The sequence below is a fragment of the Meleagris gallopavo genome, chromosome 22 (assembly GCF_000146605.3).
Source record: "Meleagris gallopavo isolate NT-WF06-2002-E0010 breed Aviagen turkey brand Nicholas breeding stock chromosome 22, Turkey_5.1, whole genome shotgun sequence".
Lineage (NCBI taxonomy): Eukaryota > Metazoa > Chordata > Aves > Galliformes > Phasianidae > Meleagris > Meleagris gallopavo.
This window is the reverse complement of record NC_015032.2, coordinates 98,604-122,654: the sequence shown is the minus strand read 5'-3', so window position 1 is coordinate 122,654 and position 24,051 is coordinate 98,604. Positions and strand designations below refer to the sequence as shown.

General features: G+C 48.7%; 1 protein-coding gene across 3 annotated transcripts; it reads left to right on the top strand.

Moving 5' to 3' along the window:
* Positions 1–1,027: 1,027 nt before the first annotated feature.
* Positions 1,028–23,654, top strand: L3MBTL1 (L3MBTL histone methyl-lysine binding protein 1). 3 transcript variants are annotated; one of them, XR_795746.3, is made up of 23 exons: positions 1,028–1,224; positions 1,449–1,618; positions 2,401–2,624; positions 3,453–3,597; positions 3,756–3,894; positions 4,530–4,653; positions 5,253–5,349; positions 7,519–7,610; positions 8,209–8,313; positions 9,196–9,331; positions 9,824–9,924; positions 10,918–11,069; positions 12,310–12,386; positions 12,826–12,911; positions 13,485–13,595; positions 13,886–14,000; positions 14,193–14,292; positions 15,160–15,357; positions 15,694–15,740; positions 16,683–16,840; positions 17,744–17,806; positions 19,469–19,948; positions 22,847–23,654. XR_795746.3 is itself a non-coding variant. In XM_010722202.3 (22 exons), exons 2-22 carry the CDS (start codon positions 1,483–1,485, stop codon positions 19,601–19,603), a joined length of 2,532 nt encoding a protein of 843 aa, XP_010720504.1. In that variant the 5' UTR covers positions 1,028–1,224; positions 1,449–1,482; the 3' UTR covers positions 19,604–23,654. The 3 variants fall into 3 exon arrangements, 2 of the variants coding, with proteins under 2 accessions (XP_010720504.1, XP_010720503.1); XM_010722202.3 differs by having other exon boundaries at positions 9,833–9,924; positions 19,469–23,654; XM_010722201.3 differs by having other exon boundaries at positions 19,469–23,654.
* The last annotated feature ends 397 nt before the right edge of the window (positions 23,655–24,051 follow it).

Here is a 24,051-nt window from a genome sequence, read left to right as displayed (position 1 = left end):
CAAGAGCCTGCATTCTGTGCTCATAAAAATCTGCACCATGGAGGTGACCCAATGCGGCTGTTGCCACTGCTGAAATGAAAGTTAGACTGACGTGTCACAGCTGTGGGCCTCCTCTCCCTAACATCTGACAGAGGTCCCACTCAGAAAGAAGAGCTGTCCAAAGGGCTGTGTGCCAGTGCCTTTGCTCCTGCTGCAACAGTGATGCTCGGTCTTCATAGCTGCAGCTGTGCTCCTACTTATTCTCTTTTCTCCCTTTTTATTTCTTCGGATGTTCCCCATCTGAGGTATTTTGCAGCAGGCTGAGCTTTTTGGGGCTTTTCTGCCAGTGTTTTGAAAGGTGTGAGTTGCAAACGCTGTCTCCAACCCTATTTCTCACTCCTTTGGAGGTGAGGAAGGAACTTGTCAGCCTTTCTGTTGTTTGGTGCCAACTCTCCTTCCAGTAGTGAGGTTCCTGGACATTATGGGACAGTGAACCAGAGCAGTGCTGTGTTATTTGTGGAGGACGTATCTCAGAAATACTGTATTCAGAGTTTAACCATAGTTAATGTGAGCAGTGTTGGTGGTGGGTTGCTGTCTAATACTATGGAAGCTCATGAGGAATGGTGGGAAATCTTTGTGAGCTGCTGGATTTCAGCTACAGCAATGGTGTATTTACAAATCCACACCAACAGTGTTCTCATTAGACATTTGGCCTTGGAGTAGCTTTTGGCCTGGCCTGTGGTCTCTGAAGAAGGAAGCAAGTACTGAGCCATCATGGACAGGTCCAGCTGAGAACTCAGATCACCAGGCAAGGCCTGAGACCATTCAGGAGATCCACTTGCAGGCTAAGTTCTGTGGCTACCAAGAAAGCTTGAGGTCAAGCCAGGCTCCAGACCAGCAGGGGATGGTCCGTTTTCCGCCCCCCCCACCACATGCCTTGCCTGCTCCTTGAAATTCGTGACTGGATGGGTTGAACATCACCGATACTGTGAGAAATTCAGTTGCATGCAATGGATATTCCTCCTGATTAAGTCTTGTTTGTGAAATTCTCTCTTATAGACAGTTAAAAGAAAATCGAGAGTCACTGCACAGTTGAAGAACTGAAAGGTGAACTCTTTCTTCTCCAGTGTAGGGTTCACCAAGACCCAGTCATGGTCTGCAACTGGATGGTATAGACCTCAGAGCCAGGAGCAGCATTGCTTGTACTGAACCTGTTGCACTCATCCCTTCTTATGGTTGTGCCAGGTAAGATAAAAACCTTGATGTTCGCAGGCTGGGATCATAGAACATGGGCTTTACTAGGTCATGTTGTGACTTTCATGATCTTCTCTGTTGGGATAAATGGGCCTTTAATATATCTTAGAGAAATGCCTCCTGGAAGATGGTGGAAAGAGATGGAACATTTTCCATGGTCGCTTTCTCACTCCTTTGTTGTGTTGATACTACCAACTTGATTTCTTTCTTGCTAGCTTCCAGTGTCTCACTCTGTGCCCACGCAAGGTGATGGATGGCAGATCAGAGATGGAGGTTGTGAGAACCATAAAGGGAAATGCTGCTGGGGAGGTCAGCGTTCATGTGGTCACCACTGAGAGCACTGTGCAGAGCACCCACCTGCCAACGACTGCCTTCATCTTACCAGGTATGCGGTCTGATTTTTGAATGGTCCTTTGTAGAGCCGGGAGGTAGGATATTCTATGATTCTGTGGTTGTCCTGTCCAACTGAGTTTCCCCAGCTCTCTCACCACGCATTGATATGTATCACACTTCTTGTATGTCTATGATCCTCCCAAACCTTGGGAGGCAAGGTTGTGCTGCTGTTACTATCTTAGAAATTCTCTGTGGCTATCCCACATCACTTGGATCACTTTCTGGCTGATCAAAAGCTCTCAGCTTTTGAAATGAAGCCCTGATCTCTAGGGCCCTGTGCCAGTGCAGTGCAGTTTGCCTAGGTGCCCTTTTGCAGAGTGTATGGGCTCCTGTGTTGCAGTTCTAGGGCTAATCTGGCCCAGCTGAGCAGCATAGAAGCAAATGTCCTAATTGTTCCTCCTCCTGACCTTGGATCCCACTGTGGAAAAGCCGTGGACTGTATAGTGCATTCATTGAGCAGTCCAGAAGCTTGCTGGCACTCTGCTGCAATGTGGTGTTCTGATCATGGGAGCAGGCTGAAGTTAGGCTGAAGTAAGATCCCCCGAATGTGGATAGTGCCACCTCCTCGCACTGGCATCTCTGGCTGCAGATCCTGTTGGGCCACATTGCCTGCACGTGAGTGCTTTAGAACACCATACTGAGCCCTTGGCTGGAAGATTATGTCTGTTACTTTGTGCTACCTGAGGTTGCTGTGATTCCTTTAAGATTTGTTTGCATCAGCAAAACATTCTGTGTATGTCTCTGGTTGGTTGTTTCTTTTCTTCCCCTCTCAAGCAAATGCCACTACCATCAACCTTCCTACGAGCACCTTAGAAATCCAGCGATTCCCCAGGGAGCCACCAAGAAACACAGGGGCTGAGAGGCCAGAGAAGGGAGTAGGGAGTGAACCCATCACAGCCACTGTCATTCCCCAGATCAGTGGGGTGCAGACCTGCAACACAGTCCGTGTGCTGGAGTGGAAAGATGGGGTGGCTACTTTGCCCGGGAGCAACCTGCGGGTAAGTGTAACCACGGGCCACATTTGTCCTCCTTCCACCCTTCTGCTGCTGCCTCCAACTACTTGCTCTTTTAAGTGGCAGCCCTCAAGCCTGTGCCAGCCTGGGATCTCTGGAATATGATGCAGGGCCCTGGCAGTACCCATGGCCCAGCCAGAGAATCCTTCAGCTGTTCCTGCTCTGTGAGGCTGCTCATTCCCCATCTCTGTGACTGTGAGCTTTGCAAAGAAAGCATTTACATGCTGTGTTTGGGGCTGCAGCATTCTGCCCTGCACAGGGAGACAGAGGAATGCTACTTTCTGTGTGGGGCATTTTTCCTTTCCAAGCCGTGTTGTGGAGTTGATTCTCAACAGAGTCCTGCACTCACTGTAAAAGCAGCAGTCTTGCACTCATCAGACAGCTTTTAAGTGTACTGAGGCTACTGAATAGTACGAAATAGCTTGCATGAAGTGCACTGATTTCTAAGCTTCTATTTAGCCACAGGGCATCACATCATTATGCCTGCTCAGTGCTACCAGCTGGTGCTGATCACACCCAAGTGCAGGCAGACAGCAGATGAGGCCTGGGATTAGAGCCTCTCGTGCTTCTCCTCTCTTCTTGGATCATGCAGGGTAGGTTCAGTAGCTAGCAGGGACTGCGTGGTGGGGCATCAGGACAGCTGACTTTTGTGCTCACCTCTATCATTGGAGGAGCCATCCTCTTTCTGTACACAGTAATCACCAAGCCATGCCCCTGTTATTCTCAGAATTCATGTGCACTCACTAGCTATAAAGTTACATTTCTACCTCCTTGTTAACTTTTTCCTTCTGTTTTTTTGGTTCAATGGCATAGTTTCGAATAAATGAGTATGGGACGCTGAAGGTGTTGAGTGCTGACAAGATGCCTCCAGCAGAAGCTATAAAGGAGGGTCATGCGAAGAAAGATGGGGAGTCAGATGTGGCACCCACTAGCAGAGACAATACTATTGTTGCTCAGGGTAAGAGCATCTTAGTGGTACTTCTGGGGGTGGGTAATATCATCCAGCATGTGCTGTCTGGCTTAGGGCATAAGCAAGGCAAATATCTCCTGCTTCTTGCTTTTTTTCCTTTCTTTGCTACTCTTTGTGCCTCATTGTTCCTCTTCTCTTTGACTCAGATGTGCCAGAGCAACCCAAACTGCCTACAGCAGATAGCATTTGCCACTGTGATACCTGTGGCCGGAGACATGTGTCAGATGGAGCCCGAGAAGGCAGGGGTTTCTGCAGCGAGCATTGTCACCAGCAGTTCAAAGAAAGGTAAAGGAAGGGGGGTTTGCTCCATGCAGGGACATATCTGTCCATCTGTCTGCCCTCTCTCTCCTAATCAGCATGCTTCCAGGAAGAGATGCAAGCTCATCTATCTCTGGCAGGTTCTGAGGACCCCACTTGTTTCTGTCTAACCTGTAGGCAGAGTGTACAGGGTACAGTGTGGGGGAGATAAAGAGTTGTTCCAAGGGGCAACAAAAGCTGCAGGAAGGTTTCTCTTACCCAGTTTGTGGCCTCATAAACATGCATCTGCTGGGGCAGGACTGCTGTGGGAGTTTGCTATAGTGGGCACTTCCAGGCTGAGCAGCAGTGGGAAGTGTGGGTTGCAAGGGTATTTCCAACCTTTCTGCTTACTGACGTGCGACTTCCAGCACTGATTTTCCAGCATCTCTGTGGGCCCGCCTCTAAGTTCAGGTCTCCAATACTAGTGTATGAGGGTGGTTCTGCTCTGTATTCTGGTTCTTGCCAGCTTTGGTGCTAAGAGGAGTGTATAAGTTAGTCAGAAGGAAGGGGATGCTGTGCAAATAAGAAATGGGACAACAGCACTTCTCCATGACTGACTCCCTTACCAGTGCCACAGATATTGCCATATATTTTACCATAGTGGTTTACTTTTCTCTGTGTAGGTCTGTCATTGTGGAAAATGCTGCCAGCAGCACCAGTGCCACTGAAATCCTCAAGCCAGTAAAGAAAAGAAAGAGGAAGGACTACCAGAGCCCTTCAGAAGAAGACTATGAATCTGAGCAAATGGTAGGAAGAAGGCAAGGCAAGCATGTGTATGCCCATATCAGTGTTACTGTGTGGAGCTCTCATCAGTGTTTTTCAGTGCCATATTAGCAGTATGTTGAAGGGGTAACCAGAAGCTGTTAGTGCCAAAAAGACGAATATCGTGGCTTCTAGACAATTGGCTGGCTGTTTGTCATACTGAGTACATGGGAATGTTCAGTGTCGGACGTGTTCTGATTAGGCTGTTTTAGGTACTGAATGCTCTCAACTATTGTCTTGAATCTAGGCCACTCTAGAGTAGAAGTGCTGAAGGGAGCACCTACTGTGTGATGTGTTTCTGGGGGACAGGACTGTTTGACAAGGCAAAGAAACTCTACTTGTCAGGCCTGGCTGTAGCAGATCCACACCAGATGTCATTGCTACCACACAGTACCAGAATTTCCCTGTCAGATTCTCAGATCAATCCTGTTGGCTTCCCATTTCTGGGCTAAGTATCAGTTGAATCATGGATGTTGTTATAGGCTCATCTTGACCCTTGACACTGGCGTGAAGGTACAACATGCAGCATAAACCTCTGCACAGGGATCCTGACATCTAACACCTTTGTCTGCTCTTGTATCAAGGAGGAAAAGCAGGAAGAGCTGAAAAACTCTGTGGGAGATTCTGCCATCAGCAATCCAGAGGCCGACACTTGGAGCCAGCACAGTACAGAGGGGCCAGGTCGGTGGTGGGGTGAGCAGTCCTCTGCCACAGCAGTGTGGATGGGAATGCATTGTGAGGGCTGCAGTCCTGCAGGGCTGGGCCAGCATTTTGGTGCTCCAGCAGAGTCAAGCACCAGTGCCACACATTGGTGCATGTTCTTGAAAGCTTGTGAACTTCTCTGCTTGATTGATCCTGCTCTCTCTGTCTCTTTCCCTTTCTTTCCTTTCCTCTTTTTCTCCCCATGGAATGGTTGCACCCTTACGAGTTATGGTTGTGTCTTCTTCAGGAGCTGTGTCATACTGTACAGTGCTTTCTGGTCCCTCCCTTTGGGAATTAACCCTCCTGTGTGGGTATTCCACTCTGAGAGGTGCTGTCCTGAGCAATAACCTGTTTGTGCCTTGTCTGACTGTTCCCTCCTCTTTGGATGGTCTCAAAGGGAACTTCCCTCTTGAGATCAGGAGCTCACAGGTTTGGGTGCTGCTCCTGTAGGTCTTGGCTTGTAGGAGTCCACTGATTTGGGGTTGGCTCATGTCACAGGGATCTATTCCTAGGCTGAATAAGAGCAAATCTCAAACACAGAGATGTGGTGAAATCAGAGGAAAATTGGACAAGCTGAAGGATGCACTGTTTGCTTGCTTTTTTTTTTTTTTTTCCACCTTGGAGTATGATAGGGGGGTGAGGGAGCAGAGGAAAACTTGTGAAAATACTGGAAGTAAACATTTATGGAAAATATATTTTCTTTGAAGTGAAAGGTCATACTTAAAGTTATTTCAAAATGGAACTATTCCAGCTTCATACTCACCTCCATAGCAAAATGCAGGGATTGTAACAGGCTCTAGATGGCTGTCAAATCCTGATTTTGAATAGGTCCAAAGGAGGGACACGAGGCTGCTCAGAGGGCTGGAGCACCTCTTCTGTGCAGACAGCCTGGGCTTGTTCAGCCTGGAGAAGGATGACGAGAGACCTGAGAGTGGTCTTCCAGTACTTTAAGGGAGCTTGTAAGCAGGAAAGAAATCAACATTTTACATGGATGAACAGTGATAGGACAAGGGGGAACAGTTTTAAGCTCAAAGAGGGAGATTTAGATTTGATGTTGGGGAAATCTTTCACTGAGAGAGTAGTGAAACCCTGCCACAGGTATGGATGCCCCATCCCTATAAGGTGAGGCTGGATGGGGCTGTGGGCAACCTTATCTAGTGCCTGATTTAGTGCTTGGCAACCCTACACACAGCAGAGATATGGAACTAGATGGTGTCCAAGGTCCCTTCCAACCTAAGCCATTCTATGATTCTATGAGTACAGTGAGTAAAACACTTCTGAAAAAGGAGGTTGTATGTGCTTGCCAGCTCCTTTTCTCTACAGTCTGAGCCCTGAACACAGAATCTTCCCTGCTGTTTACAAGTAAGCAGTGCTGAGCTTTGTTATTTTCAGCATTTTATTTTCTCATGTTTTAGAAGTTCATCAGTAGACAAAATATGCACCTGGATACTTTGGTGCAGCAAAGTAGGTGCACATTCGGTCTCTGGGTGTATTTATCACCCTCCAGAAGCATGAAATTTGTATTCATGCATTCCCTGGACATATTTTGTTGTTTTGGATATTGTCTTCTTTAAATGAGTATTATAAGGGTAAATTTATCTCTAGGGCATCAATGTGGCTCTGGAGTCTGAGGAGGACTCAGGTGGATATCTCAGAGAAGATAGCAGAACTTGTTCCTCTGAAGTGGTGGAGGAAGGTGGTTTGACTGGCTGGGAGCCACTTGCGTCGGGAAGGAATTCCCAGACTTCTAGATGGATGGTGCTGGTGGTCTCAGATCTGTCAGCACAGTGGCCATTTCGGATGTACTGGCTGAAGGACAGGTTGCAGAGGTGTCCTGATGCTATTGAACAAGATGGCTCATGGTCTTTAGGTGCCTTCTAGAGTGTTATACACTGGCAAAAGACATTTGGGTTACAGGGACCTGTGTGAGAGGGGGGATCACTTGGCTCCTTGGGCAGCTGGCCAGGTTTGCTGGAGAAGGAGCTCTGATAGGACAGTGCTGAGCTTTGCAGTTATGCAGGACTGTGTGTGAGAGTGGGATGTGGCCCCAGTGGGACCTGTGTGCTCACCTGCCCAAGGCAGGCAGGGACTGGGGCTGGAGCAGAACCTCAGCAGCGCCTCTTGTGTGTGCGTTTGTGCTGCGCTCAGGTGCCAGCGAGGAGAAGAAAGAAGGCTGGTCTTGGGCGTCCTACTTGGAGGAGCAGAAAGCTGTCGCTGCCCCTTTAGATCTCTTCCAGGATGTGAGTTGGGATTTTCCTGTCTTTTTCCCTCTTTCATCTTCTCTTTTCTGTACCTTTTCTTTCCCACTCCTCCTCTTTCTCCTCTATTCCTTGCTTCCCTATTTAGTGGGTTCCCATCTTCACTTGGAAGTGAACCAGTCAGCCTCCAGTTCTGATTGACCCAAGTCCTGCTCCCCAGCAGGATGCAGTCCCTGTCCCAAGCGCCCCGTGTCTGCCTATTGCTCTGGGAGGTTGGAGCCCTGCCAGTCCTTCCTCAAGTCAGGCCTGGGATCTCCTCAGGCCATACAGGGGATCTGTGCCCTCACTTCCCATTGGTTGATTGCCAGGGTGCAAGAGGAGCCCACACCCCATGCCCCACTCCTTGTCAGCCTAGGGACACTCTGCCCTGACAGCATCAAGAGACACAAACTCACAAGGAGGTGAAGGAACATGTTTTTTTCTGTGGAAAATGCATAACAATTTGGCCAAAAACATAACCTGTTGCCCACAATCTTCTGGGCCCAGCAGCTCCCATAGGCTGATGGTTGTTCCTTGGGATGATTCTAGACCAATTTATATCTGCCATTTTTTTACACTGTATTTTAATTTTTGTTTCCAGTACCAAGTAGCTTCCCAGCACAGGAATGGGTTTAAAGTGGGGATGAAGCTGGAGGGAATTGATCCACAACACCCATCCATGTATTTTATCCTGACGGTGGCTGAGGTAAGGTGCCTTTGCTTTCTGCATCTTTCTGCCTGTCCTTGTGCTTCTCATTCCTGCCCAGCGGAACAGGAATTTGGGGCCCTCACTTGCTTTCTGCTGCCAGCACTGCATGAAATGAGCTAGCACTCTATCACCTCTGTCAAGCAAATGGGTGTTTCCTTCCCATTTGTAAGGGCAGGAGACAGTGCTGTGGAGCAGCTGCCATGTCCCAGCCCAGTTATTCTCTTTGCCACCCTGGAGCCATGGGAGAAGAAACTGTGGTATTGGCAACAGATTCTTACTTTTGAGTTGATGCCTCTCAGACAGGTGTGAGCCCTGGAGATGGAAGATGTGAAGGTGTCCCATTGCTCTTGTGTCTGCAGAGGTCCTCTGGCACCGGCATTTTCCCCTCAGTCATTTGTCTTGTCCCCAAATCAGACTTGCCTTGCCTTTCTTTCTGGGCCCACAGGCAGGCAGAAAAATCACCTACATGACAGCGGATACTGTTCTTGCTACTGGAGAGATTTCACCAGAGCAACATGACATTTAGCAAAATTTCTGTGCAAATATTTTCAACAAATGCAGAAAAGGGAATACTTGCACTCACTGGTTCCATCACATAAAGTGAATACAGAGATATTTTACTATGGCATCTTAAGCACCAGCCTGAAATCCCCTGCTCAGAAGCTGGCTAGCAGTGGCCTTATATTTACCTTGCTCCATATTGGATAGCTCTTGGGTCTAGCATCCTGATTTGTGCACTGACATATAATTTTTGTTTCTTAAGTGCTTGGCTTCCTTAAGTGCTATGCTGAAATGGTGTGTGGGAGGGGTGGTGGGTGCAACATCCAGCCAGGGACAGCAGGAGGTTTCCATTCCTTCTTGTGCCGTTTCTGTGGGTAGGTATGTGGTTATCGGATGCGTCTTCACTTTGATGGCTACTCTGAGTGCCATGATTTCTGGCTGAATGCTGACTCCCCTGACATCCACCCTGCTGGCTGGTTTGAAGAGACAGGACACAAACTCCAGCCTCCAAAAGGTAAGAGTCTTGGCTGATGAGCCTTACTGAAGGAAGGGAATGAATAACAGGCCCCCAGTCCAAGAATAGGAGATAGGGATGGGGTGGCTCCCTGGGTTCCAGGAGGGATGATACTATGCTGGGTGTTGCTGCAGGACACCACTTTAGGTGCCCATCAACATTAAACTTCTCTTCAATTCTGGGGCAAAGCCCTGTTGCCTTGGATGCACTAGGCTGGTGCCCAGTGGTGCTACCCCAACCTGGGTGCAGTGCACTCCTGGGCAGAGGACCAGTGCTCTCCAGTGCTAAGCTGTTTTTCCACTCCAATGCTAACATTTCTTAGCACCCCTCTGAAGTCAGACACTGGCCTAAACCATAGGCTATAGGTGCTGAAAGGCTGTTCAAAACCCTGCCCACCATTGGTGTGAGGGCTGGCTGGATTAGGATGTTCAGGCTCAACCACATGACCTCTTGGCTTCCTGTGAACTTGCTGCTCTCATTTCTCTTCCTGAGGGGTTTTAGGTTATAAGGAAGAAGAATTCAGCTGGACAAACTACCTGAAGATAACAAAGGCGCAGGCAGCCCCTAAGCACCTCTTTGTGATCCGAAACTCTGTGAGTAGCAGCTTCTCCTCTCTGTCAGAGCCTGTGGGTTTGGGGTGACTCCTCTCCAAGTGAATGTTGGGCTTTTCTCTGTTCACCCCACAATTCTCAAAGCCACAGTGCGTAGGGCCAAGAGAATGCATTGCTTGCGTTGCTTGTCAAGATGTCATGTGCTTAGCTGCTGAAGATCCTTACCTTGGGCACAGGCTTGCTGTGCCCAAAATTGGAGCTGGGCTGATTTGCTTTGTCATCTGGGTCCATCTCATGGACTGTTAACATCTGTTCCAAAGGTACTGACTGGGGAGAAATACTCTCAACAAATATTTTGCCAAAGAAAACCAAACAAACTATTCATGTTCTTTATCATTATCTGTTTTCTGTCTTCGTTATCTCTGTCTCTGCCTTTGTTTTTCATATGGCAGCTTGGGTAAAGGAAGTGAGCATATAGTGGAAAGAAAAATGCTGGTGGTTTCTTTTCAGCTGCAGAGGAAACTAAGCCTACTGATAAATCAGTCTCTTTAAGTTATTTACTGTGGCTAAGTCCATGAATGGATGGATTCCCTGCCGAGGTGGGGATGTGATTTGCTACAACAATTCCATTAGAATGTGTGACACGGTGTTTTGCAGATTTGGGATCCAGAAAGTAAGGCAAGGTAGGATGCAGGGCACTGACCCAGCTCTTTCTACCAAACCTAGTAGCTAATACAGTAGGAACATGACTAGGCTGAAATCAGTATAAGTTGGAGGCACGTTTTCTCTCCTTATAGAAGATCTTGAGGGTCTGAAGACTTTTTTCTTTCTTTTTGTATGGCCAGGGTGATTTAATTACCCTCTGCTTGTTCTCTTACATACACAGGCCCTTCTGACCGTAAGTGGCCCTAGGCCTGCCTCTGCAGGCCTGAGAGGGTCTTGTTTTAGGCAGCTGCTCTCTTACAGGCAAGGGAAGTGGTAAGAACGGTGCTGGGACTGAGGCTGTGAAAGAAACTTGCTCCTTTCTCCTCCCAGCATGAGGCTCCTCCAGGCTTCGAGGTGGGCATGAAGCTTGAGGCTGTGGACCGCATGAATCCTTCCCTGATCTGTGTTGCCACAGTGACTGATGTGGTGGACGATCGCTTTTTGGTGCACTTTGACAACTGGGATGATACTTATGACTACTGGTAAGTGCACAGAGGCTTCTAGGTTCCCAGTGCCAGCTCTCAGTAGCACCTTGCTGCTGCTTCAGCAAGAGTGATGAGGTGCTTTAGAAAACAGGACAATACCACAAGCATGCTGCTGCAGATCAAGCAACAATCTGACCCTGTAATGCTCATAGACCGACCCAGTAACAATCATAGAATCATGTAGATTAGAAAAGACATTCAGGATCTTGAAGTCTAACTATCATCTGATCTACCTAGTCCTATCACTAAACCATGTCCAGAGGTAGAGACTCCAACAGTTCCTTGGATAGACTGTTCCAGTACTTGGCCATCCTCTCCATGAAGAAATGATTCCTAACATTCAATCTAAACCTCTCTTGGTGCAACTTGAGACCATTATGAGACTGAAGAAGAGGGTCACCTACCTTTGCTGGGGTGCAAACCTTTACCTGTTCATTGTCATTTTCTGGGATGTTGCTGTGGCCTTTTAGGTAACATGGGGCTAAGGCAGGTCTGATCACAAACCATAGGCTGGCCCTGATACTCACTTGGGTGTCAGGGAGGGTTTTCTGCAATGCAGCTGAGGCAGAGGCTGGATACCTACTCTTAAAAAGAGTTCCTGGTCCTGCACGTGAGGCATTGTTTGCCTCTGTGGGTGTGAGTATGGAGGTGTCCCAGTTGAGGCTAATTTAAGCCAAGTAGCATAAATAGAGTTCTGCTTTCTTACTGATACCCTCTTATTTTGCATCCCAAGGAACTGTGGGGCTGCAGCAATTTCTGTCGGTGGCTGCTCCTTGCTGGTGTTGGGTACACAAAATAAGTACTTCGTGCTCTGATCCAAGGCAGACCTCAAGTATTCTGTGATGTACTAGGAGCTGTGACCAGGGTGTGAGCCCTGCTGTTTGCCCAGATTTGACTGCTGTGAACTCTGAAAGACATGGCATGTACCCCCCCCTACAGGGTTGCTTTTCCCTGGGCAGCTCTGACACAGCACTTCATCCAACTCGCATTCATGGCCTGCTCTTGTGAGATGGAGTACCCTACTCTAGCCCTTGCCCTGGTAGGGCCTGGAGTCCCCTTGGTCACTCAGGGCCAAAGGTGCTGTAGAAAGCCTTTGTTTCTGCAGGGGCTTTTGCTGGTGGTGTAGATCTAGACTGTCCCACTTGCTGGCCTATCCCAGGCCCTGGCAGCCTGCACAGTCTAGCAGGGGTGAGACAGGTGTCTCAGTCCTGTATAATGGTTTAGATGTATTTTCTAGGTGTGACCCCAGCAGTCCATACATTCACCCAGTCGGATGGTGTCAGGAGCATGGCAAACCCCTCACACCTCCTCAAGGTGAGTTGATAGCTGGGGAGCACAGCCTTCAGTGTCACATCACCTCAGAGACAGCTTTCTGGGATGGGATGGGATGCCTAGGGAATCAAACCCCATGGCCTGTGCTTGCCTGCAGGCCCAGGCAGTTTCCTTCAGCAAGGTTGTGGCCAAGGAGGTGGCATGTACAAGAGTCTCTTGTACATGTGTGTTCAGGTCCAGCATGATGTTTGTATCAGACCAAGTGGAAAGGTCAGGAAGACCCAAGCTATTTGTGCAGGCCCAAATGTTCCTGCTTCCCTGCACCCTGGGTTTCATGGTCCAGGACAAAATAGTAGCACATCTCAATGTCTCCTAGATTTCCATATACGTGGCACAGGCATGGTTGGTCTTTCAAGGCCTCTGGGTTACTTGCCATCTTCCTGCTGTTGTGTATCTCACCTTCTGCATCTTTCCCTTCTAGATTATCCTGACCCTGATAATTTCATCTGGGAAAAGTACTTAAAAGAAACGGGAGCATCTGCTGTCCCAGCTTGGGCCTTTAAAGTGGTGAGTGCCACATCATCTTCTCCATTATACATGGGCAGGAATTCAAGTTTTCTCTATTGTCAGGTCTTCACATTTATGAAGAGTAAAGAGATGTTATGCATCTTCTTACCACAAGCCCGGGATTCAGATCTATGCTCAAGGTTCAGAAGTGAAGGCTGTCCTAGGCAAATAGTTCAAAATGGGAAAAAATCAGAAGAATGGCCGTCACCTCTGCTAGACAGAAGCTGTGTGATGGAAAATCATTTAAGTTTGCTATATAGCTATCTCCACTTGTTTCAACAACAGCTATGTCCAGCCAAGTGCAGCTGTGCTATAGAATCCCTAAATGACTCTTGAAGGCTTTCTTCCTTTGGGCATAGCTTTTCCATCTTGTTAAAAACACAGTTCAAATCTGGGAGATCTATTCACACTCTCCTGGTAGCCAGTATTAGCAGCAGTGGCTTTTATCTGGACAGGACAGGAGGTAGGAGCGTTGGGAATACGTATGTTTCTGGGAAAGCAAAGCAGTCTGGGGGTGACAGGATCCTGAGCATGGCCCTACTCCCTGCTGACCTATACTTTTCCTTGTCCCAGCGCCCACCCCATGGCTTCCTGGTCAACATGAAGCTTGAGGCAGTGGACAGGAGGACTCCTTCCCTCATCCGAGTGGCCAGTGTGGAGGATGTGGAAGATCACAGGATAAAAGTGGGTTCTGAAGTCTTGGTGCTGAGCCTAGCTCCAGGCACTGTGCTGGCTTCTCTTACCTTTCCTAATTCACTGCCATTTGCAATGGCAAAGTATATAGAGGTCTGTGAAAGCACACAGTGCATAAGATGGCAGATGGCAAGTCCCAGTGCCTGGATCCAGGAGAGGAGCAAAATCTTGTGTTGCAGTTCATCCCTGCTCTGTTGCATGCTATCAGCTTGGAAGACTTCAGAGCTACTCCTGGAGATATACTGAGGTTTAAAGGGTGACCTCTCTACTTCTTTCCCCAGATCCACTTTGACGGCTGGAGCCATGTATATGATTTCTGGATTGATGCAGATCATCCAGACATACATCCCATAGGCTGGTGCTCAAAAACTGGTCATCCACTGCAGCCTCCTCTTAGTAAGTTCTCATACCAGGGCCCAAATGTGTCAGATCCCCACAGTCACCATCACCTGTCCACTGGCATCCATTGTGCTGGTCAAGGGTGGGCAGGGAGGAAGGGCTTCTACGAGGAAAATACTCTGGTTTGGTGCGTGCTGGGGTGTCTGGTGCTGTGTCTATGACAGTCTGTCCCCTGTTCTTCTGGTCTAGGGCCAAAGGAACCAGCTTCCTCTGCTCACTCAGGCTGCCCAACCCTGGGCTGCAAGAACATCCCTCATACCAAGAGCTCCAAGTACAGCTTTCACCACAGGTGAGCTCCTCAGCTCAGAGGGGCAGAGCTTCCCTGCCAGCTATGTGCCAGGGCCTTCCTCTGCGCCTGTCAGCAACCAGTCCTTCCTTGCACCCACCCTGTGCCTGGCTCTGTCCCTGGAGCCTGCTGCCAGCTTAACTACTGATGAGCTGATGCTTTCCTTTCTGTACCTGTCCTGTGTCCCCAGAGCTCCTGAGGATGCTCTGCAAGTTCATCTGCAAGGGCTCCTATAAGCCTTGTAGAGGATGGCCTTTATGTAGTTGTAGATGATGCTTTGAGAATGATATTCCTCCCACCCCTTCCTTTCACTGTGAGGTTGTAAGCTGGGAAGTACTGAGAAGGGATATATCCCTCAAGGCTTTGTCAGTTGTTTGCATGATCCTTTTCAGGAGAAGCCAGTGCTAGTGTGATGACAGCATGACAGGCTGTCATCAGAGCAGAGGAGCGAATATAGCAGAGAATACTTGAGAATGAGGGAGGCAAGTCTGGTTCCCAGGGGTTTATCGCTGGGCACAGTCATGGCACGTGCTTTATACTACTTTGAGGCTAATCTGGATGCCTGTGAGGAAGCACTCCTACGAACCCCACTGACCTGCTTGATCAGCATTCTGCTGACTTGCACAGGGTGGCTGTGGTGCCAGTGGACGAGACAGGACAGGTGTTCCTACCTGGAGGGACTGGACTTGCCCTATCTATGAGCCCACACAGCTGGCACGATGGCCCCAGGGAATGTGCTCAGCAAGTCTTTACTACACTTTGCTTGGCCAAGGCTATGGCTTCCAGCAGTTGGGGTCAGACAGTGGTCCCAAGCCAGTTTCACTCTTGCGTTATGCTTTGTTCAACTCTCACCTGTCCTCTGTTCTTTAGGAAGTGCCCCACGCCAGGTTGTGATGGATCAGGACATGTGACAGGAAGATTCACAGCACACTACTGCCTCTCAGGGTGCCCACTGGCAGAGAAGAACCAGGGCAGGCTTAAGGCAGACTTGTCTGACACTGAGGCCTCAACTCGGAAGAGGAACCTGATCGGCTTCCCTCAGCGGAAGAAATCTCGGCACCATGGGAGGTAGGGGCAAGCCTGGCGACCCCCACACAGCAGTGTGGGGCCACTCGGCTATACATGACATCTGTAGGATGGATGGTTGAGTTGGAGAGACTCCTTGCCTGCAGGGGAGCATGTTTGCTGACAGCTGGCATTTGTTATTGCAGCTCTATTGAGTGTCCTTTGACACCTCTCTTGTTTTTTTTTATTCACATTATGTTTCTTCGGCTGTCAACCCTTTTTGTCAGGGTCTGAGAGGTAATCCTTGCTCCTACTGTCAAGGCATTGCTCTGTGCAGTGTGGCGAAGGGCCCTTAGGCCAGTTTCAACATAGGTGAAATCAGTTTTCCTTTATCTTTAGAGGGCGACCTCCAAAGTACCGGAAGATCCAGCAGGAAGACTTCCAGAGTAAGTGCTCTCCTCTGCCATGGTGTCATTGCAGAACTGGGTTAGACTTGAGGAGCTGGGTGGTGGCTGGCAGAAGTATGTCTTTCCTTGGGTTGCTCTGTTAGTCCTTGCACAGGTCAGCACCAGGCAGAGGGCTGTGTAGACCTCAGGATGTCAAAACGAGCCATCTAACAAGGGATGCCTGTGACTCTTATCAGAGCTCTGCTAGGTCCCTCATCACTTCTCTTGATTTGTATCTGTGAATCTTTGAGTGCTTTAGGGCAAGGAATCGGGACTGTCTCTCGCTGCACATTTTTCCAGGCCCTTTGTCTTCAGCTTGGGGTGCTGTGCCTTCATCCTATCGGTGCTATACCCCAAATCCTCAGTGTGAGGTGCCACATTACTCCTGCAGAACAGAACCTGTTGTTAAACATTTTCTTGGCATTTAGCTCTGATGATTGGCATGGGACATAAGTGGCTGTAGAGTGGTAAGGCATTTTCTCCAGCCAGTACTGATTTTACCATAGGCTGGCTTAGTGTTTAGCTCATCACTGGAGCTGAATGAAAATCTCTTATTGGAAGCCATCATTGGCTCATCAGTGCAGAGACTAAGGCTTAAAGTTTTGTTATAAACCTAAAAGGAGTCGAATGATAAGGGATTTCTGGTGTGAAATTTGATTTGAAGTTTATCTCAGCATGAAGGACTGAAGAGAACAAGGCAAAGTCAGCCTGGTCTCTAAACTACCCCCACCATCCCCAGTGCCACTGTACTGAATGCCTTTGATGCAATATATCCTGTTAATTCAAAGGACAGCCACCAGCTCTTGATAATGTAACCCCACAAGAGCATCTGCTCCCAGCCCCAGATCCTTTCCTCAACAGAGTCTTCTCCAAGGCTTGTAGAATGGGACAGGATGTTCTCATGCCCCTTCTTTGTATCACACTTTGCATTTTTATTGGCAGCTATTTCTTCAGACAATATGCACCAGTCACTCTTCATGTCTGCCCTGTCTGCCCATCCTGACCGCTCTCTATCACTGTGTTGGGAGCAGCACTGCAAACTCCTACCAGGAGTGGCTGGCATCACAGCAACCACAGTAGCCAAGTGGACAATTGATGAGGTAAGGCAGTTTTGGAGTGTGTGCTGGTTCCTAACCCACTGGCAAGCCTGGGAGGACTTCAGCTGGCTGTGCAGCACCATGGTACATGTCCCTGGCACAGAACAGTAGCCTTTTCCCTGGCCTAATGAGGTGTCCCACTGGATAAACCTGGAGAGCACGGTGTGAACAGCTGTCAGTCACATGCCCTGGTGGCAGTGGCTTGGGAAGAATGTGTAGAACTACCAGATTCTTCCTTGGCTTGAACGTGATGCTAACAGGGCAGGCAGGTGAAGGACAACAGTCTTCATTTAGCATACTAGTTTTCCAAATTAGTTTTCTCTTTTCTAAATAAAGAACAAAACAACAAACAAGCAAAAAAAACTCCCATAGACTCTGCAGGTAGGGAATCGCTTCCCTCTTTCTCTGTGATGAAATATTTACCTCTGATTCATACTCATCACTTTCATTTACTTTCTTTCGTATCGGTAATGGCCTCTCTTGAAGGTTGGGTAGCTGGACCTCTGACACTGGACTGGCAGCCCCAGCACCCAGCTCTGCCTGATGTCCTCTGTATGCACCACTTCTGCCCCAGTCCCTTGTTGGGCTGGAGCTGGCTTATTGGAGATAAAGCTATTGTAGCATTTGCTGCTCTGGGGCTGGAAAGGACCAGCACCTATGCTGTTTGTTGAGCAGGCTATGTCTTGGATGGGTGCCACTAAGCAAGCTTTGAGGCAAGAATTGTTCCAGCTTACACCCTGGTCAGGAGTGGCATAGGAGAATGCTGCAACTGCAGCACTTTGCCCTACCAGGCATGTGTTAACTTAAAGGAGCCATAAAGCTGTAGAAATGAGGATGTGATCTCGTGGGGTGTCTTCAGACAGAAACATTGCTTCCATCTTGACATTTCTTTCTGTTTATTCCAAGGTCTTTAGCTTTGTTCAAACTCTGACGGGTTGTGAGGACCAAGCCAAGCTCTTCAAAGATGAGGTGAGAAGGGCTGGAGGATGAATGCAGGTAGCCCAAAGCAGCTGTTTGCCAACAGAGGATGAAGGAATTGGCCATTGGCCTTCCTTCAGTGGCTTTGCTGCTGAATGCCTAGAGCACATCCACCACCTTGCAGTGATTCCCACCCTGGGGGCGGCAGCTGCATGGCATTCCAGTGTGCAACTGTCAGCCTTTGCAGACAGTGGCATGAGGGAGATTCTGGATTCTGTCCATATCATGTTGTGCTTCCCTCTTCCCCTGGCATGAGTGAAGAAGGGTCCCTCTGAGGAGGCTGAGACTGGGGAGCAGGAGGATGGTGCTGCAACTTCATAGAATCATAGCAATTCTCAGGTTGGAAAAGATCTTAAAGATCATCAAGTCCAACCACAACCTAGCCATACTACCCTAACTGTAGCAACCCTCCACTAAATCATGTCCCTGAGCACCACATCCAAACGGTTTTTAAACACATCCAGGAATCACCAGGACTCAGCCACCTCCCTGGGCAGCCTATTCCAGTGCTTAACAACCCTTTCTGTAAAGAAGTGTTTCCTGATATCCAGCCTAAGCCTCCCCTGGTGCAATGTGAGGCCATTTCCCCTCGTCCTGTCACGTGTGAGAAGAGACCAATCCTGCTCTCACTGTAATCACCCTTCAGGTATTTGAAGAGACCAGTAAGGTCTCCCCTCAGCCTCCTCTTCCCCAGACTGAACAGCCCCAGTTCCTTCAGTCTCTCCTCATAGGCCATATTCTCCAAGCCCTTCCCCAGCCTTGCTGCCCTTCTTTGGACCTGCTCCAGCACCTCCATGTCCTTTCTGTATGGAGCTGCCCAAAACTGAACACAGCACTCAAGGTGAGGCCCCACCAGTGCTGAGAATAGGGGCAGGATGATTTTCTTAGTCCTGCTCATCACTCTATTCCTGATCCAAACCAGGATGCCATTGGCCTTCTTGGCCACCTGGGCACACTGCTGGCTCATATTCAGCCAACTGTCCATTCAGTGGCATCACTGCCTCCTGAGTGAAACTCCTAAACCCTCATACATCCATCCTTCCCTTCCTGTATCCTCTTACCAACATGTCAGTTTTATGACACTACTGTCCATTAAGGAGGTTCATCATTTTTAGATCTCACTGTGGACAGACATACATAGAAACTGATTTCTAGCATGTGCATTTCGCCCCAGGCAGGCTGATCCTGGGCACACTCAGTACAGCGTATGTCAGCTTCAAACAAAATGGCCACTGTGCTCTAAGGGTACTCAGGCAAAGTCAAAGTGGGGGAAGCCTCTGTGCATGCTGGGGTCTAGCAAGAATCAGCCTGGTGTTTGCCCAGAGCGACTTGCCTGCTAGCTGTGAAGTGCCCACTGCACTCTGGCACAGAAGCCCAGGCCAGCTGCAGTGTGAGTTCCTGGACCAGCCCCTGGATGGGTTTATCTGCATCCTTGCACTGACCCTGACCCAGATCTGGCTTATCTATCCGGGGCAGCATAGGAGCACTGTGGGTGGCTCTTGCCACGCTCCGTATGAGCAGGGGGGAGGCTGTGGCCGGCTGCCAGAAGTGAGTATGGTTGTTCACATCTCCAGAGTGCCTGCACTGTCTGTCTGTAGGACATCACAGCCTGGTTTGTCGGTGAATGCCTTAAGTCCCTGCTCTCCTCTGCAGATGATTGATGGCGAAGCATTCCTCTTGCTGACTCAGGCTGACATCGTCAAGATTATGAGCGTTAAGCTGGGCCCGGCTCTCAAGATCTACAATGCCATCCTCATGTTCAAGAATGCTGATGACACCTTAAAGTGACTTTTCTTGGCCCCACTGGGACCTTCCTTCAGCACTGGTGCTGCCAAACTGCCTGGCCAGGACAGAGACCCCCTGAGTGCCCTCAGCTTGTTGTGTCCTGCAGCATCTCCTACAGTCTGTTTCCTGTCCCCTCCCTCATTCTTTCTCCATGCCACCTTTCTGCTCCAGTGCTGGGCATGGGCTGACCACAAGCTGCAGAGACGGGGTGGATGTGGAACTGCCTTAGTACAAAAGCTGCCCCGATACCCCTCTGTGACTGCACCCATATGGGGTGTGATCAAGGATGGGGGAGCAGTGCAGAGGTTGTAACAGCTGGAGGCTGACTGTTCAGCTTAAGCCATTGAGGTAAGGGAAAGGACTGACTGACTGCATACATGCTTGAAGGCTGGTCTTTGCTCAACAACTGGGAGAGATTTTTGTTCTTTTTTTTCTCTTGTTGTGTTTCTCTCTGGGGGATTAGGTGCTCTAAAGGAGCTTCTGCTCACTTTGTTTTTTTGTCTTTTGTTCTTGTGATTCAAGGCTAGATGATAACTTTGCTTTGCCCCTCACTGTGCTGAGAAGCAGTAGCCTCGTCTCTTGCTCTTTCTGGCAAACTGTGTCCTGGCTGCAGCTCTGCCTATGACTGTCTGTGTTTTGTTCTTTACAGAGAAGCCTGGTGGAGCTAGGGCTGGGTGACTGTAGAACAAGCTCCATTTCCTCTTCTAGAAGCTGTCTTTGCCAGCATGTCTGTGGGGAAAGAGTGGTTGGTTAAATTGTTCCCCTTTCAGCAGTTAAAAAAATCCTTTGCAAGGGAGAGTCAAACCTACTTTGGTCCATGTGTTAGGAGCAAAGCCCTTTCTAGAGCTGAGGCAGCTGCAAAGGGCAAAAAATATCCGCAGGCAGAATGAGGGCTTGGTTCCAAAGGCATTCTTAGCCCAATAGTCTTAAGTCTTAAGACTAATAGTCCTGCTTAATAGTCCAGCCAAGCTGCCTTCTTCCCCATTTTGCCTTTGTGTGGTCCCTGGGTGTTCCTGTATGAAGAGCAGGATCCCTTGCTGTTCCTGGATTTCTTCCCTTCAAAACCAAAAGGAAGTTGTTTTTTTTATTATTTTTTTCCCCTCCTATATTTTTACTAATATATGATTTTTCCAGCAAGGACGCATGCACTTTGGAAATGCTCATGTAGCACTCTCCCCTGTAACAGAGCAGTGTTCTGGAAGAAGATCCTCTCTTCAGATATTCCATGTGTCCCCTGCTCCTCGGGATGAGGCCCTGAAGCACTCACATGGCACTTACTGTGGTCTGCCATCCTTATGTGTACAGCTGCTGCAGGTGTTGTTGGAGCAGCAGAGTGGCAGTGCTGTGCTGCAGGGCAGCCACATACCCCAAGGGCTCTCCATAGTCTGCAGTGATGTGACCCCTTAAGTCCCACACTCACTTTCTTTCCCATTCCCAAGAATGACACACCAGTAGCAAAATATTTTTTCCCCCTTCCCCAGTGTCCAAAGAGATGAGGTGTCTTAGCAAGTGCACCAGCAGTGTGTGGGGCAGAACTGCCTTGGGAACCACAATCACACCTGAGTCAATGTGTTCTAGGCTTCCCATGGAAATGTAGCATTTTGACTCTTTGTTACTGAATATTTGAGGTTGCATTTGACCTGCTGTTGCAATGTCTGCTGCCGGCTCTTAATGCAGTTAGTCAATGTATTTATTTATTTTGTCAGTGCTTGGGTTTGAGTAGACAGCTCTGTCATCTTTTCAAGAACTGCACCATGGTCTGCTGTGGAGAGAGGGTGTGAGTGGTAGGGGACACCTGTGTCCCACAGTGACTCCTCGAATCACTCTTGATTTGCAGTAAAGGTCCCAAAATAAATTGGTCTCTTCAGCTATTAGAGAGTTTTCCTGGGCCACTGTGTGTTGGGAAGGAGGAAGAGCAGTCCTGGGACCTTCAGCTGTGAGAGTCTTCATACAGACCACATTGAGACATTTTCAGGTGTGGTCTGGGATGGAATGGCTCCTGTTTGGCTCTTGTTACCCATGTGCAGCACTTGGTTATTAAGCTTATAGGGAAGCAACTTAGGAAAGAATCCTGTTCTCATCTACTAACTTAGGCTAAGTCGCTCCTTCACATGGGGAAGTGACTAAGCGTTGATCCTGGGTGCTAGGAGAGGAATGTCAGATCTGAAAGCAGTGTGAATGATGGACAGCCTTGTTTAACACAGGGCTGCTCTGCAGAACAGAGGTGCTGGTGAGTTCAGAAGATACCTGCTGAAGAACTACTCTGCTGTTGGGTGTAATCAAGCTGTACTCTGCCTGGGCAACAGCAAAACAGGCAGACGTGTGTGCTCCAGACTGTGCCAGCCTTTGGCATCAGCAGGAAGCTGTGCCTATGGGGTAATCCTCTCCTGGGTTCTTTTGACCTCCCTATAAGATCTGGTGGCACAGCTTGATCCTAGGTCCCTGCTGGGCTGGTACTCTGGAAGCAGCTGCCAGGAAAACCAGTGCCACTGGAAAGGTAACGTGTGGAGTGATGGTCTCTATCACTCACTTGTCTGCTGTCTTGAGTCTCCTGCTGTCTTCTGTCCATGGGCCTCCTAGGCTGACTCCTCTCAGCCCTCTGGGTACAAATCTTGTGCACTGGTTTATGTGAGAGACTCACAGGGTCTGCAGATTGTTAAGGGCTATTTGCTGTTAAAGCTTATAAGCTTTTTTTTGATTCCTCTAGAATTGGAAATCAAGCCCAAAGCATTGTGAGTGTGGGTGTGGGTGTGTGTGGATAGGTTTTTGTGGGTACTAGTGTGGAAAAATCACAGAACGACGTCCTACACTGTTGGTGTGACACCGTTTAATTGTGGTGGTCTCAGGCCATGGAGGTGGCCCAGGGTCTCCAGCAATGGATTCTTCATTATCAGAAGTTGTCACTGGTCCCAGGAGGGAATCCAGGAAGAAGAAAGTTTGCCTGCACCTCTAAATTTAGCATAATGTCTCCACAGAGCACTGTATGGGAGCCCCCTTTCAGGGAGCCTCAGGATGAAGGCAGAAGGACCAAAGTTTCTTTTCCTTATCACCAGACTAAACTCCTTGCAGGGATATTCAGTGCCATGTCTCTGAGAAGCTGGAATGGACATGGGCTGCACTGTGCCCACGGGTTCTCTGTGGTCTTCCTGAGATGTGTGACCACAGCCAAAGTTTCTAAGGTAGTGAAGGGTTTTAAAGTCAAATGTATTTTTCAGTAAAGTTTCGTTTTCCCCCTTCTCTCCCCAGAGCCATCATCCATGTTTTCTGCTTTAGCCATATGAGTTGTTCCACCACACACTTTGGCATCTTCTGGGGTGACTAGTCCACTGGTGACTCTGTATACATGGGCACAATTGGAGCCTCTTGAGAAGGTGCTTCTCCTTTATGGTAACAAGCAGCATTGTGATGGCGTGAGGCTGAGGTCTCTGTTTCTTTGAGAGCAGCCAACCTGAAGCTCAGTGAGGAGGGTGACTATGTCTGCCCTATGGAAGAACAAGTTCACTGGGAGGGTTTACGGCTTAGGATATCTGCCTCCTGCAGAGGCAAATCTGGGGACTCAAGTGCAATGAAAGGAGCTGGAGAAGAGGGAGCCATGAGATAAATGTGGCTCGACTACTACTCTTCTGTTCCTCCTCACTCCTTAACCTGTTGGGAAGGGACTGCTTGATTCATAGGAGAGGAAAATAACTGAGGGCTACAGCCTAGCTCCATCCCTGCAACCCATCTCTTCCTACTTGGGGGCAGAAAAAGGGGGAATATGTGGGAGGAGCGTGATATGACAACAAAGACTTTTTGCACTTTCATTCATTTTGCACTTGTTTTTATTTTTTATTTTTATTATATATATATTTTTTTATATTTGCACATCCCCTTTGTGTTTTCATAACAAAAATATTTTTGTTGTAGCCAGTGAAGCTTTTCTGAAATTTGTGTCCCGACTATATGGAAGTTTAAAGGTTTTATATATATAAATTTATATCTACATAAAATAAATTTATATATATAGATCATGGTGTGATGTGTTCTGTCAGTGTTTTAAAATAATAAATGGATGTGAGCAATGGAAGTCAGCGCAACTGGAGATTACTTATTCAGCCCCACTCCCTCTCCCAGGCTCAGACCCAAACCGCTCACAGTAGGGCGGGGGGTGCCCTCCCTCCTCTGAACAGGGGGAAATGAAGACACAGAGCACTGCTGTGGGAGCCTGTCCCAGGAGCCCACTCCCTGCCATTGGGTCCCCAGGCCAATCAGAGCTCAAAGTCCACCCTGAACCTTGCCCCATCCCACAAAGGTGACTGCTGGAGGCAGCAGGAAAAGGAAGGGATGGTTTATTTCATCATAAAGGACTTAAGGAGAAATATCCCATTACTGGTCTCAGGTGGGAGGATGCCTGTTACAGGGAGCTCTGTGTGCTGGGCACGTACTGACTGAGCCCTTCAATCTAGGTGGCT

Excerpts from the sequence above, each read along its gene's own strand:
- L3MBTL1 (XM_010722201.3), top strand. The coding sequence starts at position 1,483 with ATGGATGGCAGATCAGAGATGGAGGTTGTGAGAACCATAAAGGGAAAT. Across the intron at positions 12,912-13,484 it reads CAGCTTGGGCCTTTAAAGTG|CGCCCACCCCATGGCTTCCT; the intron begins GTGAGTGCCACA and ends TCCTTGTCCCAG. Across the intron at positions 15,358-15,693 it reads AAATCTCGGCACCATGGGAG|AGGGCGACCTCCAAAGTACC; the intron begins GTAGGGGCAAGC and ends CTTTATCTTTAG.